At 49.1% G+C, this 11447-nt stretch overlaps 1 protein-coding gene across 1 annotated transcript; it reads right to left on the bottom strand.

The window, feature by feature from the left end:
* Window positions 1–6930: 6930 nt before the first annotated feature.
* LOC120033249 (complement C1q-like protein 2) lies at window positions 6931–10478 on the bottom strand. Its single transcript, XM_038979525.1, has 5 exons — window positions 10337–10478; window positions 7802–7885; window positions 7687–7714; window positions 7427–7554; window positions 6931–7326 (listed from the first exon to the last, which is right to left on the bottom strand). Exons 1-5 carry the CDS (start codon window positions 10476–10478, stop codon window positions 7040–7042), a joined length of 669 nt encoding a protein of 222 aa, XP_038835453.1. The 3' UTR covers window positions 6931–7039.
* Window positions 10479–11447: the final 969 nt, after the last annotated feature.

The following is an 11447-nucleotide window of genomic DNA, read 5'->3' on the forward strand; positions in this document are numbered from 1 at the left end:
TATATCTATTTTGTGTTGTTGTTGTAAAGTTCCAATACTGTGTTTTCTTACTGGCTGTTGTGATAGTGTGATGTCATATTAAAACCTCAGTGTGTTACTGTGATTTGCTCTCTCCTACTGACTGTGTGTGTGTGTGTGTGTGTGTGTGTGTGTGTGTGTGTGTGTGTGTGTGTGTGTGTGTGTGTGTGTGTGTGTGTGTGTGTGTGTGTGTGTGTGTGTGTGTGTGTGTGCGTGTGTGTGTGTGTGTGTGTGTGTGTTGGCTGAGTTTCGCATGGTAAAGTGTCAGTGACTATGCTAGCCAGCCAGCAAGGTGGTCAATGCCAACTATAGAAACAGACAGACAGACAGAGGGGGGGGGGGGGGGGGGGGCAGCCATCCAGCCAGGGTGAGGGTGAGAAAAAGAAGGGTGCAAGAGGAGAATGATGGGAGAGAGGAGGATGGAAGAGAGCAGGATGGGAGAGAGCAGGGTGGGAGAGAGGATGATGGGAGAGAGGAGGTTGGGAGAGAGCAGGATGGGAGAGAGGATGATGGGAGAGAGGAGGATGGGAGAGAGCAGGATGGGAGAGAGCAGGGTGGGAGAGAGGATGATGGGAGAGAGGAGGTTGGGAGAGAGCAGGATGGGAGAGAGCAGGGTGGGAGAGAGGATGATGGGAGAGAGGAGGTTGGGAGAGAGCAGGATGGGAGAGAGGATGATGGGAGAGAGGAGGATGGGAGAGAGCAGGATGGGAGAGAGCAGGGTGGGAGAGAGGATGATGGGAGAGAGGAGGAGGGGAGAGAGCAGGATGGGAGAGAGGATGATGGGAGAGAGGAGGATGGGAGAGAGCAGGATGGGAGAGAGGATGATGGGAGAGAGCAGGGTGGGAGAGAGGATGATGGGAGAGAGGAGGTTGGGAGAGAGCAGGATGGGAGAGAGCAGGGTGGGAGAGAGGATGATGGGAGAGAGGAGGTTGGGAGAGAGCAGGATGGGAGAGAGGATGATGGGAGAGAGGAGGATGGGAGAGAGCAGGATGGGAGAGAGCAGGGTGGGAGAGAGGATGATGGGAGAGAGGATGATGGGAGAGAGCAGGGTGGGAGAGAGGATGATGGGAGAGAGGAGGTTGGGAGAGAGCAGGATGGGAGAGAGGATGATGGGAGAGAGGAGGATGGGAGAGAGCAGGATGGGAGAGAGGATGATGGGAGAGAGCAGGGTGGGAGAGAGGATGATGGGAGAGAGGAGGTTGGGAGAGAGCAGGATGGGAGAGAGGATGATGGGAGAGAGGAGGAGGGGAGAGAGCAGGGTGGGAGAGAGGAGGATGGGAGAGAGGAGGATGGGAGAGAGCAGGATGGGAGAGAGGAGGATGGGAGAGAGGAGGATGGGAGAGAGCAGGGTGGGAGAGAGGAGGATGGGAGAGAGACGGGTGGGAGAGAGGAGGATGGGAGAGAGACGGGTGGGAGAGAGGAAGAGGGGGAGTGTATCTATCCATCTGATAGCAGCTGTATGTGAGTGGAAGCTGTGATTAAGACTAATAACAACCTCCCCTCTCCTCTCGTCTCCTCTCGTCATCTCTCCTCGTCTCCTCTCGTCATCTCTCCTCTCCTCTCGTCATCTCTCGTCTCCTCTCCTCTCGTCATCTCTCCTCTCCTCTCGTCTCGTCTATCATTGTGTCAGGTCACAATGCATGTAAACCAGGATGGTGGGATTCACATACCTTGAACCCTGTGACATTTTGAAACTAGTTCTTGAAGAAAAGAGAGAAAAGCTGACAGTGTCCAAACACACCCTCCTCCTACTAGCCTCCCCTCCAGCTGGCTGCTATTTTATATGGAAAACTCTCTTCATGTCACCCACACACACACCAGCACGCACCGACACACACACACACACACACACACACACACACACACACACACACACACACACACACACACACACACACACACACACACACACACACACACACACACACACACACACTGATGAATGAAGTTCTGTGGCAGCAGGAGAAATCGCAGTTTCTGTGTTATAAGTCTGGCAAAACTTCAAAAATCCTAAACAGTTTATTAAAAGTGTATAAACTGAGTAATGACAAACAGGACTGTGTCTGATTATAGCTGAGATGTCAACAGTATCTGAGACACTCCTGTTATTGTCCACAATGTCCATGATCACAAGTTTTTCCCTGCTAAAGATGGTGGGTGTATAACTTAAGACAGGAGGAACCCTTTCCACCAATTAAAAAGTTTAACAAATCTTTATTTCACTTAGACAATTAGAGTCACAGAGCATTTCCTTTAATTATACAGAATTAAAAAGAATACTAAACATATTTCAAGGCGATTGTTTTGCTTTACTAATGTATAAAAAGGTGATATGTTAGTGTGCAAAATTTCAATAAGTTTATATTTTAGTTTTAATTCAGTCCCTTTAATTTCTCCTCGTCTTTTTTATCCTTCGTTCCCTACAGAGGATATTAGGCCCAGCTGGGTCGGCACCTTCTGCTTTTCCATCGCTATAGCAACCAGAGGCCGCTCAATCTTTCCCGGGTCCGATGATGGCGATGATGTCACTTCCTGTTTCTTTGTGCTTAACGAGAACAGCTTCATGCCCAAACCAAGTCCGAGACCCGCCTCTATAGTGCCAGGCTTCGTCCCTATTGGTCCACCTCTCCCACTAAGCCCCTCCCCTAAACCCAACCCATTCTCTTTATGCCCTGTCCTGATTGGCTCTGCTTCTCTATGCCCGGCTCCTATTGATCCAGCCCCTTCTGTCACCTCCCCTCTCAGCTTACTCTCCTCCAATCGATGTAGTCTATGGTTCTGCTCTTTGCTGTTCTGAAGGAGATGATGTAACACAGCCATCATCCTCCCATAACTTTCTGCTTCCTCCTGTCTGATCTGCTGTAGTGAAGAATTCATCCTCCCCTCTCGTTCTGTTACCTCCTCCTTCAGCTCCACTAGGCCTCGATGGAGCCTGGGGCTCGCCTGCTCCCGGCAAACTGCCTCGATGGCGGGCAGGCACTGCTGGCAGACTCCCGGGGCTCCACAGCGTTGCTCCAGGGCTTCCATCAGCATCATCTCCCTCTGGTGGGAGTCCTCCAGAGCCACGAAGAGTTTGTTCCAGCGAGAGAGCTCTGTAGCCTGGCAGGTAGTCACAGGGGAGTCCCCTGGAGGGAGAGAGAACCAGACACCACACTGTCAATCCACAGTCAGCCATACAGGCCACCTCTAGAATGTAGGTCTCAGGTGAACAAGTGAAACAGAGAGCGAAAAGGGGGAGCAGGTCAAGGAGAGAAACCAAGAGACAAAAGAACAAGGGAAGAAATGAAGGAGTGAAAGAGAGAGACGTACCGTCCTGTTGGTCCTGTGTAATCTCGTTTTCGTAGTTGTCTGCGTAGTTCACTTCATATTCCTCTGTGTTCACACACACCGACACACACACACAGCAGAGCACACACACCACATGCCAGACCCTGTTCACCAACATGCTGTCGCTTCGAGTCTGTGTGTGTGGAAGAAAGTGTGAATGTGAGTGTGTATGTATGTAAATGTGAGTGTGTATGTATGTAAATGTGAGTGTGTATGTATGTAAAAGCAAACTGTTCCAGAAAAAAACGTCCCGTTGCCAGTGGTACTCCAGAGGTCTTGTGCTGTATTCTCTCTCTAGTTGACTAGACTGAGCCCACAATTGTCTGGGCTGACTGTTATACACCAGGAGAAGGGGAGGAGAGAGGGAGGAGAGAAAAGGGGGATACAGTGGGGGAGGGCGTGTGAGTAATGCTTCTGTGGAGGGTGCATGTTACACCACCATGCTACCACCTGTACTGTGAGGGAGGGGCCATCTGCAGGGTGGAGTGGTGCCACTGGTGGCACTTTTACAGCAGGACACACCTGCACAGAGAGGAAAAGAGAAAGAGAGAGGAAGAGAGAGAGCGACAGTGAGAGAGAGACAGAGAGACAGAGAGACAGAGAGAGAGAGAGAGAGAGAGAGAGAGAGAGAGAGAGAGAGAGAGAGAGAGAGAGAAGAAGAGAGAGAGGGAGAGACAGATAGAGAGAAGAAGAGAGAGAGGGAGAGAGAGAGAGATAGAGAGAGGGAGAGATAGAGAGAGAGAGAGAGAAGAGAGAGAGGGAGAGACAGATAGGGAGAGAGAGAAGAAGAGAGAGAGGGAGAGACAGATAGAGAGAGAGAGAGAGAAGAAGAGAGAGAGGGAGAGACAGATAGAGAGAGAGAGAGAGAAGAAGAGAGAGAGGGAGAGACAGAGAGAGAGAGAGAGAGAGAAGAAGAGAGAGAGGGAGAGACAGAGAGAGAGAGAGAGAGAGAGAAGAAGAGAGAGAGGGAGAGACAGATAGAGGGAGAGAGATATAGAAAGGGAGAGAGAGAGGGAGAGAGAGAGAGATAGAGAGAGATAGAGAGAGAGAGAGAGAGAGAGAGAGAGAGAGAGAGAGAGAGAGAGGGAGAGAGATAGAGAGAGGGAGAGAGAGAGAGAGAGAGAGAGAGAGAGAGAGAGGGAGAGAGATAGAGAGAGGGAGAGAGAGACAGAGAGACAGAGAGAGGGATAGAGAGAGAGAGAGAGAGACAGAGAGAGAGAGAGAGAGAGAGAGAGAGAGAGAGGGAGAGAGATAGAGAGAGGGAGAGAGAGAGACAGAGAGACAGAGAGAGGGAGAGAGAGAGAGAGAGAGAGACAGAGAGACAGATAGAGGGATGCTGAGAAAGAGAAACAAATATGTTACACCTGCTGATCCCAGAAGGGACTTTAACAGCCACAAACCACAAAGTTAAATATGTCAGTGTCTACCTCCTCCCTTGGCCTGCAGGTCATCACATTGCTAACAGGGGAAACACATTTACCAGCAGATGTGTGTTAACACCCTGCTGACCACACCATGTCTGTCTGGGGAGGAACATGTCTGTCTGGGGTGGAACATGTCTGTCCTCTAACAAGGGGGTGGAACATGTCTGTCCTCTAACAAGGGGGTGGAACATGTCTGTCCTCTAACAAAGGGGTGGAACATGTCTGTCCTCTAACAAGGGGGTGGAACATGTCTGTCCTCTAACAAGGGGGTGGAACATGTCTGTCTGGGGTGGAACATGTCTGTCCTCTAACAGGGGGGTGGAACATGTCTGTCTGGGGTGGAACATGTCTGTCCTCTAACAGGGGGGTGGAACATGTCTGTCCTCTAACAGGGGGGTGGAACATGTCTGTCCTCTAACAGGGGGGTGGAACATGTCTGTCTGGGGTGGAACATGTCTGTCCTCTAACAGGGGGGTGGAACATGTCTGTCTGGGGTGGAACATGTCTGTCCTCTAACAGGGGGGTGGAACATGTCTGTCTGGGGTGGAACATGTCTGTCCTCTAACAGGGGGGTGGAACATGTCTGTCCTCTAACAAGGGGGTGGAACATGTCTGTCCTCTAACAGGGGGGTGGAACATGTCTGTCCTCTAACAGGGGGGTGGAACATGTCTGTCCTCTAACAGGGGGGTGGAACATGTCTGGCCTCTAACAGGGGGGAGGAACATGTCTGTCCTCTAACAAAGGGGGTGGAACATGTCTGTCCTCTAACAAAGGGGTGGAACATGTCTGTCCTCTAACAGGGGGGTGGAACATGTCTGTCCTCTAACAAGGGGGTGGAACATGTCTGTCCTCTAACAGGGGGGAGGAACACGTCTATCCTCTAACAGGGGGGAGGAACACGTCTATCCTCTAACAGGGGGGGAGGAACATGTCTATCCTCTAACAGGGGGGAGGAACATGTCTATCCTCTAACAGGCGGGTGGAACATGTCTGTCCTCTAACAGGGGGGTGGAACATGTCTGTCCTCTAACAGGGGGGTGGAACATGTCTGTCCTCTAACAGGGGGGTGGAACATGTCTGTCCTCTAACAGGGGGGTGGAACATGTCTGTCCTCTAACAGGGGGGTGGAACATGTCTGTCCTCTAACAGGGGGGTGGAACATGTCTGTCCTCTAACAGGGGGGTGGAACATGTCTGTCCTCTAACAGGGGGGTGGAACATGTCTGTCCTCTAACAGGGGGGTGGAACATGTCTGGCCTCTAACAGGGGGGAGGAACATGTCTGTCCTCTAACAGGGGGGTGGAACACCTCTGGCCTCTAACAGGGGAGAGGAACATGTCTATCCTCTAACAGGGGGGAGGAACATATCTATCCTCGAACAGGGGGGAGGAACATGTCTGGCCTCTAACAGGGGGGAGGAACATGTCTATTCTCTAACAGGGGGGAGGAACATGTCTGGCCTCTAACAGGGGAGAGGAACATGTCTATCCTCTAACAGGGGGGAGGAACACGTCTATCCTCTAACAGGGGGGAGGAACACGTCTGTCCTCTAACAGGGGGGTGGAACATGTCTGTCCTCTAACAGGGGGGTGGAACATGTCTGTCCTCTAACAAGGGGGTGGAACATGTCTGTCCTCTAACAGGGGGGAGGGCATCCTAACATCCACTACTAAGAATTGGAGAGTGAGAGAGAGAAAGAGAGACAGAGGGAGAGAGAAACAGAGGGAGAGAGAAACAGAGGGAGATAGAAACAGAGGGAGAGAGAAACAGAGGGAGAGAGAAAGAGAGGGAGAGAAACAGAGGGAGAGAGGGAGACACCCGGTTGGATAGACCAGAGGAAGGGAGACGCTAAGAATATGACTTAAAACAATAACAACAGTCATATAAAACGACACAACTTAATGAGTGAGTAAAACCGTGCTATTAATAGCCCAGTGACCTCAGGCATTGTTAACATATAAATGAGTTGTTCAACGTTGTGATTTGGGCCTTTGCCTTTGGTCTTTAACGCTGAGGGATGGAGAGAGGGAGCAGTGTACAGCTCAGTATAGTGTATGATTTAGCATTGTTTCTGGTGTATTGTCACTTAGTAAATCTGGCTCATAATGATAACCCTTAGATCTTTAGATCTGTGCTTTACAAAGGATGTGTGATTCTTCTCCCCTTTTCAAGATGTGTTTATTGATCGTAAGAGGAGCCTTTGTGGCTCCACGAGGCCCTGACATACAAACTCTTCTTCACATGAGACCATTACAGTATTTCTGATGTTCTCACACAGTGAAAAGCAGGAAGCCACTGAAGATGTTTTGATTATATGTGTTATCATAGAGCCGGAAGCTCGCAGGGAGACGCATGTACACCACGTCTCCCTCCTCCAGCTCCAGAATGACTCCATTAGATAAATGGACCCAGTATCCGTGGCTATTGTAATGATAGTTAGACATGATCGCCTGCCCATTCTTTAACATGGATATACCCATGTAATCTGAACCACGCCCATGTTGAGCAGCGGTGAATCGGATGTAGTAGACTCCTCTCACTGGTGCTGTGAAGGCACCTGCAGCAGAGGACAAGAAGAGAAGGGTCAACTCTTTACTTTTCTCCACTTCAATTCTGGCACACGGAACAACACCTCTGGACAGAAATAGGTATCTTACCTGTAATCGGGTCGTAGGCCTTGCCGATGTTAGTGATGACTCTGGTGTAGACCAGGTTGTTGTCAGTATTGAAGGGACCTATGGGTCGTTTACCGTTCAAACCAGCAGCAGAGAAAGCCACTTTTGGTCTGAATTCAGGAGAGAAAACACACAGTCCCATTTAGAGAGCGTCCACTCTGTTCTGTCCCCACGGTGATGGTTCAGTGGAATGCTCCGTGACTGAAACAACAACAGGGAGATACGTTCTGTTCTGTCCCCACGGTGACGGTTCAGTGGAATGCTCCGTGACTGAAACAACAACAGGGAGATACGTTAGATGTGGGCCATGTGAGCTGTAGTTCTTCTCTCAACGGCCGGGTCTGGATCTTTCATTACCTGTGTTCTGTCTCTTCAGTTCCTCAACATCATTCTTCGTGATGGTCAGCTCTCTCTCGCTAGCTCTCAGTCTGGCCTCCAGGGCTGAAGAAGATCAAAGACACACCAATATTCCACCAGCAAAATATGAAATATGTTTTGTGGTTTAGTAAAGATATTGATTCAACTAATATATACAGAACAAAAATATAAACATGCAACATGTAAAGTGTTGGTCCCATGTTTCATGAGCTGAAATAAAAGATCCCAGAAATGTTCCATACGCACAAAAAGCTTATTTCTCCCAAATGTTGTCCACAAATCTGTTAACATCCCTGTTAGTGAGCATTTCTCCTTTACCAAGATAATCCATCCACCTGACAGGTGTGGCATATATAAACTCCCTTTTTCAGGACCCTGTTTTTCAAAGATAATTAGTTAAAATCCAAATAACTTCACAGATCTTCATTGTAAAGGGTTTAATCACTGTTTCCCATGCTTGTTCAATGAACCATAAACAATTAATGAACATGCACCTGTGGAACGGTCGTTAAGACACTAACAGCTTACAGACGGTAGGCAATTAAGGTCACAGTTATGAAAACTTAGGATACTAAAGAGGCCTTTCTACTGACTCTGAAAAACACCAAAAGAAAGATGCCCAGGGTCCCTGCTCATCTGCGTGAACATGCCTTAGGCATGCTGCAAGGAGGCATGAGGACTGCAAATGTGGCCAGGGCAATAAATTGCAATGTCCGTACTGCGAGACGCCCAAGACAGCGCTACAGGGAGACAGGACGGACAGCTGATCGTCCTCGCAGTGGCATACCACGTGTAACAACACCTGCACAGGATCGGTACATCCGAACATCACACTGCGGGACAGGTACAGGATGGCAACAACAACTGCAAGAGTTACACCAGGAACACACAATCCCTCCATCAGTGCTCAGACTGTCCGCAATAGGCTGAGAGAGGCTGGACTGAGGGCTTGTAGGCCTGTTGTAAGGCAGGTCCTCACCAGACATCCCCGGCAACAACGTCGCCTATGGGCACAAACCCATCGTCTCTGGACCAAACAGGACTGGCAAAAAGTGCTCTTCACTGACGAGTCGCGGTTCTGTCTCACCAGGGGTGATGATCGGATTCGCGCTTATCGTCGATGGAATGAGCGTTACACCGAGGCCTGTACTCTGGAGCGGGATTGATTTGGAGGTGGAGGGTCCGTCATGGTCTGGGGTGGTGTGTCACAGCATCATCGGACTGAGTTTGTTGTCATTGCAGGCAATGTCAATGCTGTGCGTTACAGGGAAGACATCCTCCTCCCTCATGTGGTACCCTTCCTGCAGGCTCATCCTGACATGATCCTCCAGCATGACAATACCACCAGCCATACTGCTCATTCTGTGCGTGATTTCCTGCAAGACAGGAATGTCAGTGTTCTGCCATGGCCAGCTCTCTGCCAAGAGCCCAGATCTCAATCCCATTGAGCACGTCTGGGACCTGTTGGATCCGAGGGAGAGGGCTAGGGCTATTCCTCCCAGAAATGTCCAGGAACTTGCAGGTGCCTTGGTGGAAGAGTAGGGTAACATCTCACAGCAAGAACTGGCAAATCTGGTGCAGTCCATGAGGAGGAGATGCACTGCAGTACTTAATGCAGCTGGTGGCCACACCAGATACTGACTGTTACTTTTGATTTTGACTCCCCCTTTCAATTTCTGTTAGTCACATGTCTGCGGAACTTGTTCAGTTTATGTCTCAGTTGTTGAATCTTGTTATGTTCATACAAATATTTACAAATGTTAAGTTTGCTGAAAATAAACGCAGTTGACAGTGAGAGGACATATCTTTTTTTGCTGAGTTTAGAAGCTGATTAAACAGCATGATCATTACACAGGTGCACCTTGTGCTGGGGACAATAAAAGGCCACTCTAAAATGTGCAGTTTTGGCAAATAACACAATGCCACAGATGTCTCAAGTTTTGATGCTGACTGCAGGAATGTCCACCAGAGCTGTTGCAAGAGAATTGAATGTTAATTTCTCTACCATGAGCCACCTCCAATGTCGTTTTAGAGAATTTGGCAGCACGTCCAACCGGTCTCACATCGAACATGTGTAACAACGCCTGCCCATGACCTCCACATCCGGCTTCTTCTTCATCTGCGGGATCGTCTGAGACCAGCCACCCGGACAGCTGATGAAACTGAGAAGTATTTCGATCTGTAATAAAGCCCTTTTGTGCGGAAAAAAACAAATTCTGATTGGCTGGGCCTGGATTCCCAGTGGGCTGGCTCCCAAGTGGGTGGGCCTATGCTTTCCCAGGCCCATTGGGAAAATCCATAGATTAGGGCCTAATGAATGTATTTAAATTGACTGATATCCTTATATGAACTGCAACTCAGTAGAATTGTTGAAATTGTTGTATTTATATTTCTGTTCAGTATATATAGACCAATGTTACCTGCATTCTCTTCCTCCAGTTCCGCCACTTTGGCCTTAGTGACCATCAGCTGGATTCTTAGGTCCACCACTGTGTTTCTGTTTCTCTACCTCACCCTCACAGGCTGTCCCTCTGCCCTCGATCGTCCTCAGCTTCTCTCTCTGCTCCACCACGATGGTTCCCAGGTTGTGCACCATGTCTCTCAGCGCCTTCATCTCAGTCCAGATGTCAGGGGTGGTCGTCTGTTCGTTGGTCATCTCTCCATCTGAACCTCACTCTCCTGCTCTCTCTCACTGCACTGTGTCCCTGTTGAGTGATGTCACTCTCTCTGACCCCTCCACGCTCCTCCTGAGCCCATGCCCCAGACAGACAGAACCAGCAGAGCAACAGTACCCCTCATTCTGAAACGATACCTGTTCAGATATGATGCACTTTATGAGGCTCAGACCCCCTCCTTACATACACCTCAGTTAAGCAGTACGTGTACAAGAGACACGTCATGAAAAAGTCAAGGTTAAAACAAGAACAACTGATAAGTTTCATTTTTGGGCTGGTCCGTTTTATTGATTTTGTAGAATAAATCAATAAATGTGGCTCAGCTGGTAGCGCATGGCGCTTGCAACGCCAGGGTTGTCGGTTCAATTCCCACAGGGGACCAGTACATAAAGACTATTAAATATATGCACTCACTACTGTAAGTCACTCTGTTTGCTAAATGACTTTACTATATACCTTGAGACGTCTGCACCTGTTGTTTGGTGAAGGAGCCCCTGATGTCAGCTGTGGTCACCTACCTGCTGCTAGCGGGTTAGACCACAGTGTGCTCAGTCAGACATAGAAATGATTCACCGGCTATTTTAGATGGGAATGTTTTGGTGACGTAATGTTGTCGGTCTTCCTGCACGGTCCAATAAGCATGTGTGTGTGTGTGTGTGTGTGTGTGTGTGTGTGTACATACCTGACTGTGTCCCCCTTCCTCAACAGTACATGTACAAAAGACAGGTCCCTCAGTGGAGATGTGGAAACTATGACCAGGACTTCCAGACAAGGTTCACCTCGCCACAGGTCGGCTCATGTTGTAGAAGACCGTGAGAAGTATGCAACTGTTGTTTAGTAAATGATCTCCGATACCGAACCAGAATTCTCACCTACATATAGCTTAATAAAAGTATTTACAATTGACTAACTGTACAAAATGCTATTCATAATTTAAAAAAAGTTAGCAT

The sequence above is a fragment of the Salvelinus namaycush genome, chromosome 40, assembly GCF_016432855.1.
Source record: "Salvelinus namaycush isolate Seneca chromosome 40, SaNama_1.0, whole genome shotgun sequence".
NCBI lineage: Eukaryota > Metazoa > Chordata > Actinopteri > Salmoniformes > Salmonidae > Salvelinus > Salvelinus namaycush.